Source organism: Capricornis sumatraensis, chromosome 14 (genome assembly GCF_032405125.1).
Source record: "Capricornis sumatraensis isolate serow.1 chromosome 14, serow.2, whole genome shotgun sequence".
NCBI classification, from domain to species: domain Eukaryota; kingdom Metazoa; phylum Chordata; class Mammalia; order Artiodactyla; family Bovidae; genus Capricornis; species Capricornis sumatraensis.
Window position 1 is genome coordinate 14,740,465 of NC_091082.1, and position 24,140 is coordinate 14,764,604.

General features: G+C 37.7%; 1 protein-coding gene across 1 annotated transcript in view; it reads right to left on the reverse strand.

The window, feature by feature from the left end:
• CFH (complement factor H) overlaps positions 1 to 24,140 on the reverse strand; it is a 110,465-nt gene that overhangs the window by 28,179 nt on the left and 58,146 nt on the right. Inside the window, exons 10-15 of the mRNA XM_068986105.1 lie at positions 15,094 to 15,276; positions 13,183 to 13,359; positions 9,160 to 9,336; positions 8,064 to 8,249; positions 7,773 to 7,952; positions 3,392 to 3,571 (exon numbers count right to left, since the gene is read on the reverse strand). Coding sequence (XP_068842206.1) covers positions 3,392 to 3,571; positions 7,773 to 7,952; positions 8,064 to 8,249; positions 9,160 to 9,336; positions 13,183 to 13,359; positions 15,094 to 15,276 — 1,083 coding nt within the window. The remainder of the gene's footprint in view (positions 1 to 3,391; positions 3,572 to 7,772; positions 7,953 to 8,063; positions 8,250 to 9,159; positions 9,337 to 13,182; positions 13,360 to 15,093; positions 15,277 to 24,140) is intronic.

Here is a 24,140-nt window from a genome sequence, read left to right on the forward strand (position 1 = left end):
AAGGACTATGCCATTATAAATATATAATGTATCTAAGAATATATCAGAATACATGAAGCAAAGATGGGCAGAACTGAAAGAAGAAATAGACAAATCCACATCCCTTTTTAGTAATTCTGAGAGCCTTCCTACTCTGATGGATAAAACAACTAGAAAAAGCTATTTTAAGACATAGGTACATTTTAGAACACTATCAACAATGTTAACCTGATCTAGAAACTAGAATTCACATATACTTTATATGAAATGGAAACATCACAAAGACAGACAATATGCTGCGCAACAAGAATAAAATTCAAAATATTAAAAATTTACAGAGTGTGTTCTATGACAAGGGAATTAGATTAGAAATCAATAAGAATAAATTATCTATGTAATCAACGATGATAATCTTCAAATTGTGTACAGTAAATATAGGCAGCTCTCTAGATAAAAATCATACCACAGTATTACTGTTAATGGAGAATGAATTATTTAGAAAACCATAAACGTGAGAATTAAACAACACATTTCTAAATAACTGTTACATCAAAGAAGCCACTAGGAAGATTAGAACATATTTCACATACAGTTAATTGAAAATAAAATTGATACATATTTATAAATTTTTGAGGCACAGGTAAAGCAATGCTTAGAAGTGAACAAAGGTAGTTTTACACAGGTAAAGCAATACTTAGAAGTAAAAAAAGGTAGTTTTACAGGCTTAGATTTAAAAAGCAGGATGGTTTGAATCAATGTTTTCATTTTTTATCTTAAAAAATGAGAGTAAAATTACAATGAAGCGATCAGAAAAAAGGAAAATTAAGTCCACAAGAGAGAAAAAATTGAGAAAGATTAATAGAAAACAGAAAACAGAAAATTAAGAAAGTTAAAAATCATGAATATTAACAAGGTAAAAATTAGACAAGAGAGGAAATGGAAGAAGCTGAGTGTGTTTAAAAGGTTAATTTGAAAATGATAATGTTGAAAAACAAAACTTTATTCACAAAATAAAGGAGGAAACTACTCTCAATACCAAAAATGAAAGAGGTGATATTACCAAATATACTATAGGATTAAAAGAAAAATAGAATGTTAAGTGACTATTAGAAATGATTTTTCATCAATTAATTTCGTAAGTTGGGTAAAATAGAGATATTTCTTGAAAAATGCAACTTTCACACAGTGATAAGACAATGTAGAAAATGTGAATAGCATACTCCCTATTAAAGAAACTGAATTCTTCAAGGGAATTTTTTGAAGAAACAAACTGCGTATCAGATCTCACGTGTGCTCAGTCGTGTCCAACTCTCTGCAACCCTATGGACTGCAGCCTGCCAGGCTTCTCGGTCCATGGGATTCTCCAGGCAAGAATATTGGAGTGGGTAGCCATTCCCTTCTCCAGGGAATCTTCCCTACTCAGGGACTGAACCCGGGTCTCCTGAATTGCAGGCAGATTCTTTACTATCTGATCCCCCAGGGGAGCCTATTGGTATGTCTGGAAAAATTGAAGCAGAAATAGAGACATATCATGTTTATGAATTCAAAATTCAATATGGTAAGGAAGCCAATTGTCCAAAATTCGTTTCTCATTACAAAGTCATCCTGTTCAATATACAACCCAATATTTTATCAAAATTTGTAAGTTTCCCCTGAAATTTCTATGTTCAAAACCAAAATAACTAAAGGAAATTTGAGTGAGAGAAACATACTTGGAGACTATTATGAGACTTTCAGCCTGCTAAAAAGCTAGTTACAAAGGTAATTTGGCAGCAGTGAAGATAGTTAAATGACTAAATAGAAAGTTCAGAAATAAATCAACACTTTCATATTTAACTGATTTTTCACTTCAATGGCTTTTCCATGCATATTCTTAAAATAATTGACAATCCACCCATAAAAAATCAACTTGTACTTTATGCAATCCTCAAATGTTAACATGAGACAGATAACATACTTAAAAATACTCACTTAAAATTATAGTTTCTAGAAGAAACTGTAGAACATATGTACTTCACTACCTGTAGATGTTATTCGTTTCCTTAAAGATGCAGTTGTGTAGCAAGCTCTTTTAATTTTTTATTTGCTACTAATTTAGAATAATTTATAAACATGAATTCCTTGATATATGTTGGGAATTCCTTCATCATATGAAATGATAAATTGTTTTAACTATATTTAATAAGCTAATACAGATTTCCAGACAAGGTGCATGACAAAAATTAAGAAATACTTTATAATTATGAAAAAGTTAATTCACAAGGACCAAGCAATCATAAATATATAATGATTAATATACAATGCTGTGCTTAGCCACTCGGTCATGTCCCACTCTTTGTGATCCCATGGTCTGCAACCTGCCAGGCTCCTCTGTCCCTGGGGCTTCTCCAGGCAAGAATACAGGAGTGGGTTGCCTCCATGGGATCTTCACAATACAGGGACCGAACCCAGGTCCCACCCACTGCAAGCACATTGTAGACTGATCTACCAGGGAAACTCAAGAACCCTGGAGTGTGCAGCCTCTCTTCTCTAGGGGATATTCCTGATCTAGAAATTGAACTGGGGTCTCCTGCATGGCAGGCGGATTCTTTACCAGCTCAACTACCAAGGAAGCCCATAATAAACAATGTACACTATGTATCGTCATGGCAGTTATTTAGAAGCTTGTTGTTTAATCTCCAAATAGTTATGCTTCTCTAAATAATTTATTTTCCATTAATACAGCTTTATTGTTGTATGATTTTTATATTAGGATCTTTATAAAAGTATGAATTATGAGGTTGAATATTAGACAGTAGATCTGGCTTTCTATTGATTTGAAGCTTCTTTCTAGATACTCTAGGCTTGTAGAAACTGGTAAACATATTGAGGATAGGGAGTCAAGATGTCATAGAGTCAGAGAAGAGAAACAGATATTAAAAGTGGAAAACTGAAATGAACCTATTCAATTGGAATTCATCATGTAAACATAACTCAAGACTTTTCAAGATAGTTAAACAAATAGAGAAATTGATGAATAGATAGATAAATAAATATATATAAATAGATATATAGATTGATACGTATAGATATGCCAATAAATGCATAACAGTTCAGCATAAGCATAAGTACATTTATGTGTAATACACAAAATCAAAAACAATGGCTTTCCCATAGAAATGAGCACACCTACTGCCCAGATGTTAATTTAAAGTCACAAAGTCTCTGAGTGGTTTGTCACATAGCTGACTAAGGCACATTATACAATTAATATTTAGACACAGTATTTTGATTAACTTCTAAATTACCTTGCAGATGGAAAATATTTGGAATGATAAATAGCTAAATTTCCTTGAAGGAGACAAAGATACTACTTTTACAAGTTAGAGAGATATAGAATACATTTTTTAGAACATTATAGACAAGAGATTACCTTCTTTGCAGTCTACTTTAGGATCCCATTCTCCATTTATACAGATTGAGTGTTTGTGTTCTGATTTTCCTCGACATTGGTAACTTTTGTTGGTGTTATGGTCATATTCAATCGTATGTGCTGGTTTTCCCTCAGGTGGAAATAATGTTGACCCTTTACACTTCTTAAGTTCATCTGTTGCTATAAAATGAAAACATTCTCTTGAAAAGACTAATTCTAAAGAACCAATTAGCTAAGTATGGCAAAACCAAACAATACTGTAAAGTAAAAAACAAATAAATAATTTTAAAAAATAGCTATGGAGTGAATAAAATAATGATGTTAGAATTTATGCTTACAAATTCCACCAGCCAAGTTCTTGCTGATCAAATTGCATGAGATGAAAAATTATACATGAGCCTGAGTCTTGCGTCCAGCTTTCGAAATTTCAGAAAAAATACCCATCCTAAAGATTTCTGCCTTTTTGACTAGAATACTTTTTGATGATCTACATAGCGAATAGTTATCACATGAATAACTTTGGTCCCAAACTTGACATCTGTGCAAATGTTCATAAAATTTGCTTGTTGACCTTAAGCATCTCTGCATTATTTTTAATTCACAATCTTAAAACAATAAAATAAAAACAATTTTCTGTGGACAAAGCATACCAAGTTGCTACTCTATAAATGTTTTTTCAAGAAATGTAATGAAACATAATAAGAAAACTACATCCAAGGTGTTTTGTAAGAATCTTAACTTCTAAGCAAATCTTTTATCTGACACCAAAAATAAACACTTGAAATAAGAAGATGGGTACTTAAAAGTTACAACCTATCTTGTATATATACTTAGAGTCTTTGAGCCACTATGTTATGTATCAGATCATTATAATGCAATATAAAGCCATGATAACAATTTTTCCTAGCTCCAGGATAAGTTAAATATGGACTAAAAAAGCTTTATATATATATATATATATATATATATATATATATACACACACACACACATATACACACATATATATATACACACCTATTTCATAAATTTAGTGCAGGTGGAAGTTCTTTTTGAATTTGAAAAAATACCCATATAGGTCATTGGCAGTATATGTTAACGATTTGTTAATGATAAAGGTTAAATGAAATGAATAAAATAAGGAAAGTCAAGTAGGTAGTCAAAGAAAAGAGATGATTTCAAAATGAAACTCTGAAAAATAAAATAACAAACTGAATTGAAAACACACTAGAGGCTTGAGAATTAGCCTGTTTTTAAGTTTTGTTCAGGGTGTAGAGGGACATAAAACCAGTAGTATTCTTCAAGGAATGGTGGCCAAAGGAAGATGTATACTCAAAAGGAGAAATAGTGGCTGCGGACCTCATCCTATGGTGGACTGGTTTCTGGAAGGAAAGCAGACTTATTTTATTAGGAGAAAACAAGCATAGTAGGAAGAAAGACAAGCTAGATTAGACAGAGTTACAAAATAAACCTTGAGAGAAGAAAACTGGAATAAGGTCTATTATAGCAAAGGGGGACTATAGTAAACTGAATACAGGTAGAGGATTAACCTTTGCAAGGAAAACTCTGAGGTCAGAAGAGTAATAAGAAGCAAACATTTTGGCATTAGGTAGAATTAAAAGTCAAATGAGGTGAGGTCATTTGAGGAGATAGAAGAGGGCAAAGATGAGGTTTGGTCTTGAAGAACTGGCAATACCTAGGACAGGAATGTGTTCATGAAAATACAGGGATTAATAAGCAAAAAAATTACTATGTAACTAAATAAACTCCTACTGAATGTCTCCCATCTGTCAACTAGTCTTTTGAGTATGGGTCTTTCGACATACTGTTGGCAAAGAAAACAGTCAGTCCCTGCCCTCACTCAGGGCCCTAGCCTAAGTCCTACCTTCTTCTTGGAATAATTAATGACTAGAAATATAATGAGTTAATAGGCCTGGGCGTCCAGGCCTCTCTTTGAATGCAGAGCCCAGGAAAAGTCTATTCCAAGAGAAAAAATGAAAGAAGGCAGCTAACATTGATTCTCCTGGTCAGTCATCAAAGACTTGGTCATCCAAAACTCAGTATGAGTCTCTTACAGGGAAATGTGTCAGGGCAGGTTCCTGGGCCCACCCCAAGTGCCTCCCATGACAGAGTTACCTACTAATAGGGAGGGCTTGAGCCCACCCTCCCCAGCACAGTAACTTCTCTTTGCAGAATTTGAAACAGATAGAGAAATATTCATTATTAGAAGCTTGACAAAGGCAAGACTCCTACACAAATGTATCAAATGGGTGTTTTCCTCCTCAACTATAATTCCTGATTTCAAATGTTCTAAAAGAAAGAGTATCATATAAAAGCAAAAATGGCATTTCTGCAATGATAGTTGTATTTTCCTGGTAACTAGTTCAGTTCGGTTCAGTTTAGTCGCTCAGTCGTGTCTGACTCTTTGCGACCCCATGAATCGCAGCACGCCAGGCCTCCCTGTCCATCACCAACTCCTGGAGTTCACTCAGACTCACGTGTAAGAGAAACCCAAGTAAGATGGTAGGTGTTGCAAGAGGGCAGACACACTGGAACCATGATCACAGAAAACTAGTCAATCTAATCACACTAGGACCACAGCCTTGTCTAACTCAATGAAACTAAGCCATGCCCGTAGGGCCACCCAAGATGGGGGGATCATGGTGGAGAGGTCTGACACAATGTGGTCCACTGGAGAAGGGAATGGCAAACCACTTCAGTATTCTTGCCTCAAGAACCCCATGAACAGTATGAAAAGGCAAAATGATAGGATACTGAAAGAGGAACTCCCCAGGCCACTAGGTGCCCAATATGCAACTGGAGATCAGTGGAGAAATAACTCCAGAAAGAATGAAGGGATGGAACCAAAGCAAAAACAATACCCAGCTGTGGATGTGACTGATGATAGAAGGAAGGTCTGATGCTGTAAAGAGCAATATTGCATAGGAACCTGGAATGTCAGGTCCATGAATCAAGGCAAATTGGAAGTGGTCAAACAAGAGATGGCAAGGGTGAACGTCAACATTCTAGGAATCAGCGAACTAAAATGGACTGAAATGGGTGAATTTAATTCAGATGACCATTATATCTACTGCTGCAGGTAGGAATCCCTCAGAAGAAATGGAGTAGTCAACAAAAGAGTCTGAAATGCAGGACTTGGATGGAATCTCAAAAACGACAGAATGATCTCTGTTCGTTTCCAAGGCAAACCATTCAATATCACAGTAATCCAAGTCTATGCCCCAACCGGTAACGCTGAAGAAGCTGAAGTTGAATGGTTCTATGAAGACCTACATACCCAAAAACTAATACCCAAAAAATGTCCTTTTCATTGTAGGGGACTGGAATGCAAAAGTAGGAAGTCAAGAAACACCTGAAGTAATAGGCAGATTTGGCCTTGGAATACGGAATGAAGTAGGGCAAAGACTAATAGAGTTTTGCTAAGAAAATGCACTGGTCATAGCAAACACCCTCTTCCAACAACACAAGACAAGACTCTACACATGTACATCTCCAGACAGTCAACACCAAAATCAGATTGATTATATTCTTTGCAGCCAAAGATGGAGAAGCTCTATACAGTCAACAAAAACAAGACCAGGAGCTGACTGTGGCTCAGATCATGACCTCCTTATTGCCAAATTCAGACTTAAATTGAAGAAAGTAGGGAAAACCACTAGACCATTCAGGTATGACCTAAACCAAATCCCTTATGATTATACAGTGGAAGTGAGAAATAGATTTAAGGGACTAGATCTGATAGATACAGTGCCTGATGAACTATGGACTGAAGTTTGTGACATTGTACAGGAGACAGGGATCAACACCATCCCCATGGAAAAGAAATGCAAAAAAGCAAAATGGCTGTCTGAGGAGGGCTTACAAATAGCTGTGAAAAGAAGAGAAGCAAAGGAGAAAAGGAAAGATACAAGCATCTGAATGCAGAGTTCCAAAGAATAGCAAGAAGAGATAAGAAAGCCTTCCTCAGTGATCAATGCAAAGAAATAGAGGAAAACAATAGAATGCCAAAGACTAGAGATCTCTTCAAGAAAATTAGAGACACAAAGGGAACATTTCATGCAAAGATGGGCTCAATAAAGGACAAAAATGTTAACTAGTACTCCCATTTTAATCACATGAGTATCTATCAATAAGATTTAGTTTCACACTTGTCAAGATAAACAATGTTAATATCAAAACAGAAAGATGCATAAAATTCTATTGCTAGTTTATATTTTTCCTCTTTAGACACGTATTGGACTATAAAAATCAAATGTTTGGGATCATTATAATTTAAGATCTGACATTTTTCAAGGATAACTTTAAATTTCAACAGAATTGCTGCAAATACTAAAGGTCAATTTGAGATGTGTATTCTGACCAATGCACTGAGGAGGCTGGGTCCACTCTCCACTAATACACGTGATAAATCTGGGTCCAATCATTGTAAATGCTTCTCTGCAACTGAACTCTACTGAGTCTCCATGGTGATAGGGAGGGACAGAAGGCTTGATATCGCCGTGATCAAGGTCAGGTATATCTCCACAGGTACGCTCCTCCTCTGAAAATCCACAAAAATATGTTCATCTTTAAAATATTATTTAAATGTGTATATGAATACAAAATAAGAGTAATGTTTTACCTTTAAATATTACTACTTTTAATACATTACCAATACACACAGGTAAAGCTGTCCATCTTCCATCAACACACTGAATTTTATGAGAACCCTTCATCAGAAATCTGGGGTTGCAAGCATATTCCACGACCTCATTGTGTGCATATTCTTCTTTGTGTATTTCTTTCCCTTTCCCATTGAGAAGTTGAGGAGGTGGAGCACACGCTTTTACTTTCTTTGCTGTAGAAATATTGCATAAATTATGGTTACATTGTGTCTTATAACTGAAAAATCCAGCTAATGCAGAAATTTATTTCTCTAAATGATCTTTTATTTGTTATATAATTTACTTTAGCATTCTTAAACAATGAAAAAAGAACAGTGTTTACTGATTCTGTTACTCATCTTAAACTAGCATATTGAAGTTATGTATGCTCAGAAAGCATGTTCATTATCCAGACATGCTAAATAAATATGCAAACCAGTTACTCAATCTGGGTGTACGAATTATAGCAATACTTTTATTCCACAGAAATACTGTATGAAAACATTTTGAAAAAAATATCATTTGAGAGAAGCATTTGAACAGTTTAACTTTGATTCATGTGATTTGATACATGTGACTGTATTGACTTTAAGTTACTTGAACACTCTTTAGACATACTTGAGGACATTAGATGCAAAGCCCACAGTATATGAACTCTCCAATATTAATGGTGGAATTGCAGGAAAAAGGAAAACTAACAAGAAATCCTGCCAGTGTCAGGTTCCTCATGCATTTCTGTGGATTCTCCACCACATATTTCAAGAACCACCCAGAGGTTAATTTCTTAAAGAAGGAAAACTGAGGTATCTACTACCCAGAACATGTCCTCGATGAGTATGCTCCTGCTAAGTCGCTTCAGTCCTGTCCGACTCTGTGCGACCCCATAGACAGCAGCCCACCAGGCTTCTCTGTCCCCAGGATTATCCAGGCAAGAATACTGGAGTAGGTTGCCATTTCCTTCTCCACCTTGGTGGGTATATCTCTGCCTTAATGCATTAGACTATAGATGCACTAGAAGTGGACAGAAAATTAAGGGAGGGAAATAAAAAGGTTGATATCTGAAATCCCAACTCTTGCTCCAACAACTGTCAGATAAATATTTACCTTTACACGCTGGAAGTCTAGGGGACCATCCAAAGTGGTAGCACTGAACTGAATCTGCTCCAACCATAATACGGCCTTGACTGCAGGAGAATTTCAGCACATCCCCAACTTTGAATGTGTCTTTCCTGGGATAAGCATTTAAGTATGTATCCATTTGGGGAATACTGCATTCTCTTTCTATCGAAAAAATTGAGTGAGAATATTTAACCATTGCAAAATAAATATTTGTGTCACATAAAATGAGGTGCTGGGTACTGCATACACAGAGGACATACATTAATGCACATTAATGTTCTTCCTTGAAAAACATTACATGTTAGGTTTTATACACCCTCTGCACTCATCTGGGGCTTTTGAGAAATATTAAGGTATTGAGCAGCAACATATATGTCCTGATAATTTATTTGTAAAGTCAACTTGTTGATACTGGATCTGATTTTATCACTGACATTTATAAAATATAATGCTACTTTTTTGGTCTCAAAATGTATAAATATTCTCTCAGAATAAAAGTAAAAGACAATTTTAAAATTGAAAACAAATGAAAAAATGGTATTATATAAAATATAACTGGGAAACTAGAACACACAAGAGAGACATTTCTCTTGTATTTGAGTTACAGGTACATTAAAAATCACTTAATTTTATCTACAAGTGTAGAAATCAAACCGAAACATGAAACAAACTGAGTAAACATGTTCAAGGTCACACAGGCATATTTTAGGTGTCTTGATTATGTATATGACAACACAAACATCTAGTCTTATTGTACCTATAAATGATCTTAACTATTAATATATGCTTAATTATTGATTCATTTTAAAAATTATATTTATCATTGAAAATGTGTAAAATCTATGAAATTTGTGACATTGCTGTGTGTGGCTTAGTCGTCCAGTTGTGTCTGACCCTTTGTGACCCCATGGAGTATAGCTGGTCAGGCTCCTTTGTCCATGGAATTCTCCAGGCAAGAATATTGGAGTGGGTAGTCATTCCCTTTTCTAGGGGATCTTTCTAACTCAGGGATCAAACCCAGGTCTCCCACATTATGGGCAGATTCTTTACTATCTGAGCCACCAGGGATTGTTACATATTATCAAAAATTTCATTATTCTTTATTTGGAATCTTCCTATTGCTAAATCAATTATAAACTTCAAAACTGGAATTTAAGAATTAGAATCTCACCAAAAAGAAGGGTCATACTATCTAAAATTCTTCAAACATTATCATAAAATTATATATAAGCTAACTAGTTTTAAAAGTAATGCCCCCTCCCCCAAAATCAATAACTTTTTTTCTGCTTTTGTTTTAATGTTGAGTTTTGTAGCTTACATGAAAGGTTACTATTGATGAGAACCATTGGAATTCCTTTCCTAAAATTCTATTCCAAACTTCCACATAGCAATACTTCTAATGGTATGTGACTTTGTTTACATATTTTATGCTTATCTTATGTAAAATTCCTATTTTATCATACTGTGTTAAATACTGCTTTAACAACAACAAAAAGATCTTGGCGTTAGGCTGTTTTCCAACTGCTGTCTTCACATAGAGTGACTGTAAGAAAGCCATGATCATCTTAAAAGCCTTTCCCTTTACTTAGAATTGTCAGTAGCTCAGTCATGTCCATCTCTTTGTGATCCCCTGGACTGCAGCTCGCCAAAATTCCATGGAATTCTTCAGGCAAGAATACTGCAGAGGGTTGCCATTCCCTTCTCCAAGAGATCTTCCTGACCCACAGATTGAACCCAAGTCTCCTGCATCACAGGCAGATTCTTTACCATCTGATCTTTGTAAAATAAGCCAATTGCTTTGCTGTCTCGGCTGCTGCAAAGGCGTGTGTCTCTGCTGATAAATGGTTTCCAGGCTTTCTTTGCATAGACATCTTCCTACATAAACTTGACCAGCAGTCCCTCCTACTTTCTAAGCACTTGGATTCTTTTGTTCTTAGAATACACTTATTGGAACAATATAATAGAAATATTTTTACTTTTTGGTTCATTATTTGCCTTAATTCATCTTTTTTTTTTTTTTTTTCCATACTGGCATGAAAGCTCTTGAAAGACATACCACCGTCCCCCACTGTATTCTTCACAATTACTCTTAGGCAACTTCTGGCACATATTAGGTGCTTGCTGACAGCCTGAAAGTGAAATTACCTGGGCTCTGGACACTGTTGAACAAGCCTGGCCCGTTCCTCTAACAAGCTTCCCCTGTGTGTCTATCTGAAATCTCTATCCTGAACCTCTTGTTCTCTGTCACAGCCAAGCCTTTTCAAAGTTATGTCCGCATGCTGTATTGCATTTCTTACTAATAATTTATTTAGCAGATTCTAAGTAGGTTTTTCCCTGTCTACTCCATCTTAAACCGTCTCTCTCACAACTAATGTTGGCACCACATTTGTAGTCTTTTAACCTGGCTTATTAACTGAATTAGAAGTATTCATTAGTATAACTATTCTAATGTAATTAGTTTACAATTTCCTTGACTAAACTGTATGGCAGGCATTATGACAAGTGTATATGAATAATTTATTTTAATAACTAAAAGATCTTTTGAAATATTAGAATATTTGTAAATATTAAATCTTTTTACAGATTCAGAGGAGTGAGCAAAGCTTCAAATAGGTTGTTGCCCTTAGATTCATAATTAGCAAATGGTGGAATTGGATATAGAGCCATTTCTGGCTGATTCCATAGGAATTACTATTAAGCCAATTTATTATCCCTTATTCTTACATCATTTTCTTCTGTCCAATCTATGCAACATTCATTCTGACATGTTTTCTCCTAAATTCTCTGGGTCCTCCTTTCTTTCTGTCCACTTTGTCATCTATTCTTCTTCTGTCAGACACCTCAGTGTTGGAAGCTTCAGGACTCAGTCTTGAGCTTTCTTCTATTTTCATTCTACATTCTTTTCTAATCTGAGGTCATCATTTAGAGAGTGTTAATCTCATGTGTATATATCCTGGTTAAACCTATGCATTCAACACTACAGTTGATGTATCCTATGTTTATGGTCCCCATTGGCCCAACCACAATGTGTTCAGGTCAAAGTTGTGATGCTCTTGCGAGAGTGTGCTTTCTCCTGCCAGTACCATGTACAAAGTCATTTCCATTTGCTCGCTAGCTTATGAGAAAATGGTATTCAAAACATGAGTCCTTTCAACTTTTGCTCTTTCTGACAATCAACATTTAGCAATGTTATGTGCATTTATGACCAGGAAAATATATCCCAAATCTATTCTCTGTTTGGAATCACTTCAGCCAAAAATTTATCTAATCCCCACACTTTTTCACCCCACATGATTTCTTGAATCTTCTCTCATCCATCATAAGCACAGCATACAGAAAAATCCACAAACAGCCTTCAAAAATCCAAATAAAATTATATCAATCCTTTTATTAAAATTCCCTATGCCTTTTCATGAATCATAAAATCAATCAATGTTAATATGTCTTGAAATAACCCAGCTCATCTTTCCTTTGCCTCATATCAGTTTCAGCTCATAAAATCCTCTCTCATTCAATCGAATCTGCCCACCTTCATATATTCCAAATATTACTTTGCTGCCCAAGTTTGCACATAACGCTTCTCTTGACTTGGGACACTCAACATCCACTCAGCTTACCAGAGACTGAAGCCCTATTTCCAACCCTGGATAAAACACATCTGATTGGCAAAATAAAAGAGATCCAGGCCACTGTCCTCAGAACTTGTCAAAGTCAGAAAATAAAAAGCACCTGTCAAAACCTGCAGAAGTTAACATTCAAGGTAGGAGATATAAGCAGAAACTCAAGAGCAAACTTGAACAGGTTGCAAGACCCTGTCATTTTGGTATTGAGTGAGTCGTTGGACTTTAAAACTTCTCCTCCTTCCAGTTTACATTAAAGTAGAAGGAAGCATCATTCCTTAAAGATGATTCTAGATCAGCGTAATTTGGTAAAAATAAAACACTTCTGACAATTACTGTTAAATTTTGCTTATCTTGAAGGAAAGAACATCTGGAAAAGAGCACTTACCATAGCATGCAGCTTTATCGGACCAGCCGTCTTGACCACATACTATGGAGTCTGTGGTTCGTCCCTCTCGAGTCTCATACCCATCAAAACATTCGTAGTCCAGCCTGTCATTCAGCCTGAACCACGTGTCATCACTTTTGACTCTGGCCTTCTCAAATACTGGCCTGTCACAGGATTCTAAGGGATAATGGGATTGTGATTTCATTTCTAATATTATTTAGTGGGCAATTTGACTGAGTATCATCTCAAGGGAAAAGGGCTTCCCAATTAGTATGTACTAATCATAAAAAATTAGCCAAGAATCCCAGTGATAAATCACTGTCCTGAAATAATTACTCAAAGTGAAAACAAGTATATTTCTTGCAAAATTTTTCTCAACACTTAATGTTCCTGAATTATTTACTTTATGAACATGTTCTTCAGTTGCTATACTTATGCATGTTTTTCCAATGCTAGTATTAAAATAAGCCATTACAGAAGTATTATACTATTTTCATAACAGCGTTTTCTGAATTAATATGCCAAATTAATTAGCAGTTCTGACATATTTGCCAGAGAAAACTTCATTGGAAGGGGTTTAGGGTTGGGAACTCATGTACTCCTGTGGCGGATTCATGTCAATGTATGGCAAAACCAATACAGTATTGTAAAGTAAATAAATAAATAAAGTAGGAAAAAAAAAAAAGAATTTCTACACCATTTCTAGATCACAGAAAAAAAGAAAAAAGAAAAAATGTAATTTTCAAAAGGCAAGTTAATTTTTTAAAAATGTTATAAAATTTTTAAAATTCACATGCTGACTTTCCTTTTCCAATATATTTCTAATGGTTGTATATTCTTTTATAGTTACCAAGGTTGAATACAGACATAATTCTTTATTTATAGCTATTTACAAGAAAATATGTTAACAATTAATCTGTTTTCACTAACACCATAGACTGATGTTAATAAATAGTTTACTTCAAATTTTCATAATGTGTTAAAGAAAAATTGTACTAGTAAAATATAATAATAGAGACATTTTTCATAAGAGTGTTAAAATGGAAAGCTGTCATATATTAAAATAAAATAATTTTGATATGTGCAACTTTTTTCATTTTAAGGGTGTAGTGCCTGTAGCAAGTATAGACACTGGAAAAAATAAAATGGAACAGTAGAAAGGGATATTATAAATACTCACTTCACTTAAAGTGAATATGTAAAATATCACTTCAAAAATATCATTGTGTAGCTTTGGGATGAATAAGACAAACTCATTAACTGTTCTTAGAAAATCTTCATAAACATCTATGTGTTGCTACAAGAAAAACCTTCAGCACAGCAGAATTTGGTCCTGTCTAGAAGTGTTTCTCTGTCTCCACTAACTAGATGCTTATGAAGATTTCCTAAGAATTTTTCACAAGGATATCTATCCTAGAGACTCAAACATATAAATTATATATCATATTATTTGAAGTTTATGCACCATGGCCTCACATCTTTACTTAAAAACATAACTTTTAGGCTTAGGAGCAGAGACTCTGGCTTAAGAGTCTCCTAAAAGAAAAGCAGATGCAATCAGCATAAAGGTATCAGCTGAAAATAAATGAATTTATCCCGGAAGAAAGGTAAGGCTCTAAGCAAAATTAGCTTTTAGTCACAGGATGTTTTGAAGTGACGTTGAACTAAATAGTACAATGATATTCTACTCCACTAGTAATTAATCATTAAGGCAAAAAAAAAAAAATTTTTCAAAGCTTTGTAATTGATCTTTTCAAATACAGCCATGGAACCACAAAACACTTCATATGACCCTGCCCCAGAAAAAAAAAAAAAAAGAAAGACAGAAAAAAGGAAAAAAGAACAAAGTTAAAGAATACTTCTGTATAGTTATCATCAGGATAAAGAATACTAAGATAATGAATTACTTACTGATGCATACAGGTTGAGCTGACCATCCATCTTGCAGACATGTAATTAACCCTGATGTCTTACCATCTGCTGTTACATATCCTGGTTTACACTTATATTCTGTTTGTTTATTTAGGGGATACGTAAAGGCAGATTCAGACAAAAATCCATTCTCAATTCTTATTTCAGATTTTGAACATGTTTCTAAAAGGGAGAAAGCATAAAGAAAAGGTAAGCATATATTTGATACATATTTCATAAGAACCCAAATAAGGTAATGATACAAAAAAGGGGAGTTGCTTATGACTATAAACCAAGAAAATTTCTAATCATTTAAGGTCCTGTGTAAGAGAGAAAAAAAAAAAAAAAAAGAACTATGAGTTTCCAAAGATATTAAACCAAAACACTTGATTTCCATTTTCTAGAACTAAGCAAGATTTAAAATACTCTGGATCCCTTCTAGGAAATTATTAGAAATCTGTTTGTCTAAAGGATCTGGAATCCCACAGCATGTCAAAAATCTTTTAGCAATGGGTTTCCTTTCCTGGGACTTGTTGAAACTATTGCCTAGTCTGGATTTCTTACACAACCCAGAATACAGATCAGGTGACGATCACAGAATCTTCCATCATAGTTACCCCAGCCTTTGTCTCTGAGAATTTGAAATGCTGTCATCAAAACTGAGTGCTTAAAGCCATATCAGTACATGGAGTTCAATGAAGATGACAAAGATCAATACATCCATTCATTTTACTAAGGACAAAATGTTGATCCTTCAAACCATGAATAACTAAACTTGGGAAAGTACAATTCTGTCACCTAATAGATATCTTCATAGAATTCAGCTAATTTTTTATAGTACTTCATGGATAAAGAAGAAATCAAAAGAGAAAACTTTGAATATTTTGAATTTAAGGAAAATAAAACCATGATAAGTAAAGTTTTATATGGTTTATGAGATGACACAAAAGTGTGCTGAGGGGAATTTTAAAATTACATAGCAATAATAGTAATGATAAAGACTGAAAATCAATCATTGCTTTTCCTTAAAACTGAAAATAGAAAAGCAAACAAGCCCAGCACATATAATTTGGAAACACTGCAGTGACATTAGTAAGAGAGTGGAATAGGCCACCTTGACCTTTCCTTCCCTCCACAGACACACTGAATTAACAACTATGTGTGTATCAGCTCCTTCTATTCAAAATAGAAACAGTAGATGAGAAGTTCTGCATTCAAGGCAAGTGAGAAAATGCCAAAATCCTAAGTGGGAGGGAAAACTAAGACACATTCCTGCAATAAGATCCATGCAGCAGAGGACCATACAGTTTGAAGGGAACACTCAATTCCCAGCTTCTCCTGGAGGAGCAAAGAGTTTGATCCACCATCTAGGTCTCTGATTTTGCAAATGCTAGTCCAGGGTCCAGCTTCCAATTTACCGGCCTCTGGGAGGCCTAGGATTTTCAGTCTCCTGGGATTACAGAAATGAAGTGGCAGTTATGAATCTGTACCAGCACTTCTCACATGTCTTCCCCTAGCTTAATGGAGAGTGAACAACTCCCAGTTTCTCCATGGAAGGAGTCAGAAGGCACATGTGGACCTTCATCTTTTCCCGCTCTGCCTGAGGAGTTGGCTTCTAACTAACCTGTCCCTGAGAGCTGATGAAACCCAACATTTGCATTTGTGCCTGGATACTACAGAGAGCCAAATCATGGTGCAGAAGGCACAGGGTTTGAAGTAGCATGCAAGCATTAACCACAGCTCCTTTCCCTAGGTCAGTGCAGAGTGAGCTAGGTGATAAACTCCAATTGCCTGTTCCACCAAGTATTCTGACTTGTAGATCACTGCATACTCTGGACTCCTGGAGGAGGCTGACTACAAACATAGAAGTTTGGATGAGCAGAGAGGTTAGAGAGGTAACCAAAATTCTGGCCAGGCTGATTGAAATGGCTGAATTCTGGAAAGGCTCTAATTCTGAGGCCAATCTGTGAAGTACAAGTGGATGTTTAGTCTAATGCACAGATATCAACAGAGAGAGTCAAGAAAAATGATCAACTGAGAAGTATGTTCAAATGAGAAGAGCAAGATATCCATTGCTTTTTATCCTGACCCAACAACAGAATTCAACAACTGCCCACAGCAATCCTGACTTGGAGTGAAGTGTGGGCTCTATACCATACTGAGATCCACGATGGAGAATAGTAGGTGCACGTGGAGGTCATCTCTCTCCACGGATACATCAGGAATACACCTCCAGACACAGAAGATCTTGCAGAAGCCAGCTGAGAACCTGACCACGGGAAAAGAATATATAGAACCAGGCAACACTCAGCAGGACAAAGGAAGGAGGGCAAAAAAAGAGGAGAGTGAGTAGAACTGGATCTGCATCTGGGATTGGGAACTGAAGCAGGGACAGAGCTGCAAGGGAGGGCAAATGTTTGCAACAAAGGTGAAGCACTGAGACTGCTGGAGAGTGAAGCAGCTGACCAGTGAGAGTCTCAATGGAATGAGGATCACACAGACAATCCTTGCCACAGCTGTACCAACACCAGACAGGGATGCAAGTCTCCTAGAAAGTACTTCAGGTTGGAGCTGGAACATAGAGATTGGAAAGCAATCCCAGGGCAAGGTCTGCTGTTGACTGAAGGGAGATGGTGTGAGGAAACCTGAGAGAGGAGAGAGCAGGGGGGAAATGCTTATGAAGGAAAGCCAGCTAACCTGGAGGCATCGTGATACTGCTGAGTCACACACAGAGGATGGAGTCATCTCTATAGCCTCTGTCTCTGCACATATCTGCACCAGACAGCTGAAGCAACACAGGGAGGGTGGCCCTCTAAGGACCTGACGTGCAAAGCAACACAGAAGGACCTCCAGCCAGGGTTATCTTTAAGTCCCTGATGCGAAGAACAACAGACAATGACCCCAACTGGGGGGCCTGTAAGCGCCTGAAGGGGTCAAGCAACAGAGCAGGACCAGCCAAAGAGGCCCTCTGATGGCCAGGTGCCAGAAGCTAGGAAAAGACTCTAATAGGACCATTGCTTCTGCAGCTGAGTCAGTTGGTTTCCTTGCACGCGTGGCACTGCCAGCGTTCCCATAATTCAAGCAGCTGTGTCACCTCCATGCTCAATTCTCACTGGGCAGAGCTGTCAGAAGCTAGAAAAATCCCTAATAGTCACATACCGCCTGTGACAATAGCCACAGCTAGATCCGAAATTGCCATGGTCTTCATTATCCAAGCTCCTGTGTCACTCCCTAGCTCAATCCCACAAGGACAGTACGAGCAGAGGCTACAAAAATCCCTAAGGGCACCATATTTCCTGCTGTCCTAGCCAGTGGCTCCCCTTAGTACCTGGTACTGCCAGGGTCCCTGCAGACCAGGCAACTGCACCACCTCCACATTCGGTTCTCCCTGGGGCACACCTAAGTCCTCCAGGGGAGCCTCAGGAGTAACTCCTGTGGACGACTCACATGCAAAGATGGAGATAAAACCACAAGTGAAATCCAGGGGCAGGTGGCTAAGGAATAGAACCAAAACATTCCCATCAGTGGTATAAGCTGAAGATTGAATCCACATGATCAACTGGCAGACTTTGTACCTATGGAATATATAAAGGACAATGGGAGTTCCTGGAAAAGAAAACACACTAGCACTGGCAGATGTGGACATTAGAGCAAGAACATGCAAGAGTAGGACCAGATTAGAGTGCAAGCTGTGGCCACAACAGGTAAGAGACCAGCCCAGAACTGGAGGGCAACCTAGGGAGGTGAGGTGGGCTGTGACTGACATTGAGGAAAAGGATGCTGACAGCTGATCCAAGAAAAATATTTATTATTCTTATATTTTAATTTATTTAGAAGTTGCTACTGGGGTTTTAAATTTTTGCTTGTTTTTTGCTCTCTGTTGTTGTAGCTGTTGATTTTAATACTACAATTAAATCTATTTACAATTTTGAGAAATTTTTTTAACCACACATTTAATTTCTTTTAAATACTTCTGCCTCTACATTAGTCTTTTGTGGTTTTGAGGGTTGTTTTCCTCTTTAATTTTCAAAGATTTTTAAAAAACTTTTATCACTTTTTTTCCACATATATTCTTTTGCTTGCTTTTCTTATTCTTTTTCTGTTGTTGTATTTCTTTAATATATGTAAAACTTCTTTATCTACCTCTATTTAAATTTGCTTTTCTAGCATTTCTTTCTTTTTCTCCTTTTCTTGCTTTTCCTCATTATGTTTATTAGTCTGTTTTGCTTTAGTTGTTTTATTCCCCAGTTGACATATGGCTCTGATTTTGTTTTCCAGTTTATGCTTTTAGTCAGATTTGTTAATAACTAGTTGATATCATTCTTACTTTCCTTTGCTCACTGAATCAATCTCTTCTACTTTTTTTTTTTCCCACTGTTTTGGTTTTGTTTATGTGTGTATACATGTGTGTATATTTCTCAGTTTTTGTTAGTACTTGCCTGATTTGTATCTGCCATTTGTCTGAGGTTTGTAGTTTGTTTCTTGTTTTAGTGTGTTTGTTTTACCCCTTTAATGCCATTACAAACTATCTGTGGTATCTCACTTGCCCAGCCAGATATCAGACCCAGAACCTTTGAAGTGGGAGCACTGACAAGAGTCTAGACTGCTGTAAACCTCCTAACCCCAGGGAGTATCTATTAGTGAGAATTCCCATAAAAGCCTCCACCTGTATACACCTGGCATCACCCAACTGCCGGCATCACCCAACTGCCAGCAGCACCCAGTGTAGGATGCCTCACCCCCCCAAAAAAAAAAAACAAGATAAAAACACAAACCCAGTCATCAGCAAACAGGACTGCCACCTCATATGGCCCTGCCCATCAGAGGGGAAAAAAAAAGGAAACTTATCTCCTTTCACCAGAGTACAAACAAAAGTCACCTCAAAAGAAGCCTACACAAACCAGTGACACAACCTTACACAGCAAGGGCAGAAGCCAAAAGGAATGAGGAACTCGACATGAAAGGCTGAGAAGAGGAGACATCAAATGTAATAATGAAAAAAAGAAAAAAAAGCAAAGGTAAAAAAATATTGCTCAAATGAAGGAACAAACTAGAAGCACACAAGACCTAAAAAAAATAAAATAAAATAAACCCTAAGAGGAAGTAGTTCAAATACCTTAAAAAAAATTCGGAATAATGATGGTAAAGATGTTCCAAAACCTTGAAAATAGAATGCATAAAATGCCAAGAAGCAATCAACCCAATTAACACAATTACCAAGGATATAGAAGAACTAAAGAATAAACAAACAAAGATGACTAACACAATTACTGAAATTAAAAATACTCTAAGGTAAGGTAAGGTAAGGTGAAGTCGCTCAGTCGTGTCCAACTCTTTGCGACCCCGTGGACTGTAACCTACTAGGCTTCTCCGTCCATGGGATTCTCCAGGCAAGAATACTGGAGTGAATTGCCATTTCCTTCTCCAGGGGATCTTCCCGACCCAGGGATCAAACCCAGGTCTCCCGCATTGGAGGCAGGTGCTTTTAACCTCTGAGCCACCAGGGAAGCCAAAAATACTCTAGAAGGAAACAATAATAGACTAACTGAAGCAGAAGAATGGCACAATAAGCTGGAAGATAGAATGGTTGAAATAGTTACTGATGAGCAGAGTAAAGGAAAAAGAATGAAAATAAATGAGGAGAGCTTCAGAGACCTCTGGGACAGTATTAAACACAACATTTGAGCTATAGAGGTCCCAGAGGAAGAAGAGAAAAGAAAGCCACTGAGCAATTTTTTGAAGATACTATAGTTGAAAACCTTCCCAGCATGGGAAAGGAAATAGTCAATCAAGTTCAAGAAGCACAGAGAGTCCAATACTAGATAAATTCAAGCAGAAACACATCAAGACACATACTAACCAACAGAGATTAAACACAAGGAAAGAATATTAAAAGCAGCAAGGGAAAAGCAACAAGTAACACACAAGGGAAAAACCATTCAATTCACAGCTGATGTTTCAGCAGAAATCCTGCAGGCCAAAAAGGAATGGCAGGATATCTTTAAAGTGCTGAAAGGGGGAAATCTACAAGCAAGATTACTTTACCTGGCAAGGATTTCATTCAAAATTGATGAAAAAATTAAAACTTTACAGACAAGCAGTAGTTAAGAGAATTTAGCACCACCAAACCAGCTTTACAACATATATTAAACAGACATATAGGCAATAAGCATAAGACAAAGGAAAGACCTACAAAACCCCAAAACAATTAAGAAAATGCTAATTGGGGAGCAGTCTTAAGATGGCAGAGGAATAGCATGGGAGATCACTTTCTCCCCCACAAATTAATCACAAGATCATTTGAATGCTGAGCAACTTCCCCAAAACAACTTCTGAACACTGGCAGAGGACACCAGGCACCCAAAAAGGTGGCCCATTCTCTTCCAAAGGATGTAGGACAAAATGTAAAAGACAAAAAGAGAGACAAAAGAGTTAGGAACAGAGACCCATCTTGGGGAGGGAGTTGTGAAGGGGGACAAGTTTCCAAACACCAGGAAACCCTCTCACCAGTGGGTCTGTGGGGAGTTTTGGAATCTCAGAGGGCAACATAAAGTGAAAGAAAGAAAGAAAGTAAAGTCGCTCAGTTGTGTCCAACTCTTTGCGACGCTATAAACTGTAGCCTACCAGGGTCCTCTGTCCATGGGATTTTCCAGGCAAGAATACTGGAGTGGGTTGCCATTTCCTTCTCCACGGGATGTTCCCAACCCAGGGATCGAACCCAGGTCTCCTACATTGCGGGCAGATGCTTTAACATCTGAGGCACCAGGAAGAAGGCAACATAACAGGGAGGGAAAAAACAAAAAACAAAAAAAAACACAGAATACGTGCCTTAACCACAACTCCAAGCGGAGAAATATCTCAAACGCTCACATCTGCCACCAGTAAGTGGGGGAGGCACTGTTGCATTACTTAGGGTTAAGGACCAGTCCTGAATGCCCTGAGGACAATCTGAGGGAGCTAACATGAGATAGCAGCACAAACTGTGGGACAGAGAGAGAGAGGGATAAAGAGAGAGAGAGAGAGAGAGAGAGAGAAAGAAAAGCTCTAACATAAGCCACATACTGGCCTGCTCACAGAACAAAGGATTGAGCGAATGCCAAAGGAGAGCTAGCAGGCTGCAGACCAGCTCCTTCCCCACCACCCCCCCACCCCCTGCCCCACTGGAGGCAGAGAGGCAGGCAGGTGACAGCCAGAGCCAGAAGGCAAGGGGCAATTTTGGCCCCAGAGACGGCATCCTCCAACAAACTGGGAGTAGGCTCCCACTTGCTAACCACGTCTTCCTGGGATATTGGTCAGTTGACATCTGCCAGGACGGTTGCAACCTGAGATCAGCCCCTCAGGGGAGACACACGGCACACCTGAGACAGTGCTCTTGCAGCGCACCCAGTAAACCAAGAGACTGGGACCAGAGAGGTGATAAGACGCACTGCACACCTGGGACAGTGTGCTTGCCAAGTACCTGGTTACCTGAGCTCCTTGGACTTGGGAAAGACACAAAATGCAGGCCCAGCCGAGTCTATGCCTTTATGGAGAACCTGAACCTGAGCAGCTTAGACCTGGGAAGTGCACGCAACCTAGGGCCTGCTTTGGAAAGTTCCCCTTCCAAGCAACCTGGAGTCTGAGCAGTGTAGACAGGGAAAGCGCAGGCACCATGAGCTAGGGCAACCCAGTGTGGTCCATACACTGTGAGCACTCCTCACACATGCCAGTGATATTTGTTTGCAGTATTCCTCGCTCCCCACAGCACTACTGAACAAGTGAGTCTAAATAAGTGGCCACCTCACCCCCTTGTGTCAGGGTGGAAATTAGACACTGAAGAGACTTGCAAACAGAGGAGGCCAAAATAAACAAATAACAGGGAACTGCTCACGAAGTGACAGGCACAACAGATTGAAACCCTGTAGTTAGCATTGACCAAGCACTGGAAGGGGCCTGTAGACCTTGAAAAGAAGTATAAGTTGGAACAAGGAACTATGTGAAACTGAACTGACCCCACACTGCCCTCAAGAGCTCCAGAGAAATTCCTAGATATATTTTTACTATTATCATTTTTTAATTTTTCAGTTCTTTATTATTCCTTTAATTTTCATTTTTATAACCTATTATTACCTTGCAAAAAAGACCCTATTTTTTAAAGCAAATTTCACATATGTATTTTTTATAATTTGTGATTGGTTTTGTATTTTTAGTGTTGCATTTTTCAGAGTCTAACCTCTACTCTAGATTTTAAATCTTTGCTTTTTGTTATCTGTTACCAATTTTGTACCTTTAAGAATCTAATCTTCAGCACCCATTTTTACTTACGGGTGTGATTACTGGTTTGATTACTCTCTCCCCTTTTGACTCTCCCTCTTCTCACCCAGGTCACCTCTACCTCCTCCCTCCCCGTATGCTCCTCTACTTAACTCTGAATCTCTCTGGGTGTTCTGGGCTATGGAGAACACTTAGGGAACTGATTACTGGCTAGATTGGTCTCTCCCTTTTTGACTGCCCTTCTTCTCCTCGTGGTCACCTCTATCTCTCTTCTCCCTCTTCTCTTCTCTATTTAATTCTGTGAACCTCTCTGGGTGTTCCAGACTGTGGACAGCACATAGGGAATTGATTATTGGCTAAATTGCTCTCTCCCCTTTGGATTCCCCTCTTCACCTCCTGGTCACTTCTGTCTTCCTCCTCCCTCTTCTCTTTTCCATGTAACTCTGTGAACCTTTCTGGGTGCCCCTCACTGTGGAGATTCTTTTCACCATTTATCTAGATGTTTTATCAGCAGTGCTGAATGGATGGAGAAGTCTTGAGGCTACTGTAAGATTAAGACTGAAAGCATGAGGTAAGAGACATATATCCAAAACTTGAGAACACCAGAAAACTCCTGACTCCAGGGGCCATTAATTGATAAGAGCACATCCCAAACCCTGCATACCTACACTGAAACCAAGTTCCACCCAAGAGCCAACAAGTTTCAGAGCAAGACATACCATGCTAATTCTCCAGCAACACAGGAACATAGCCTTGAGCTTCAATATACAGGCTGTTCAAAGTCACACCAAACC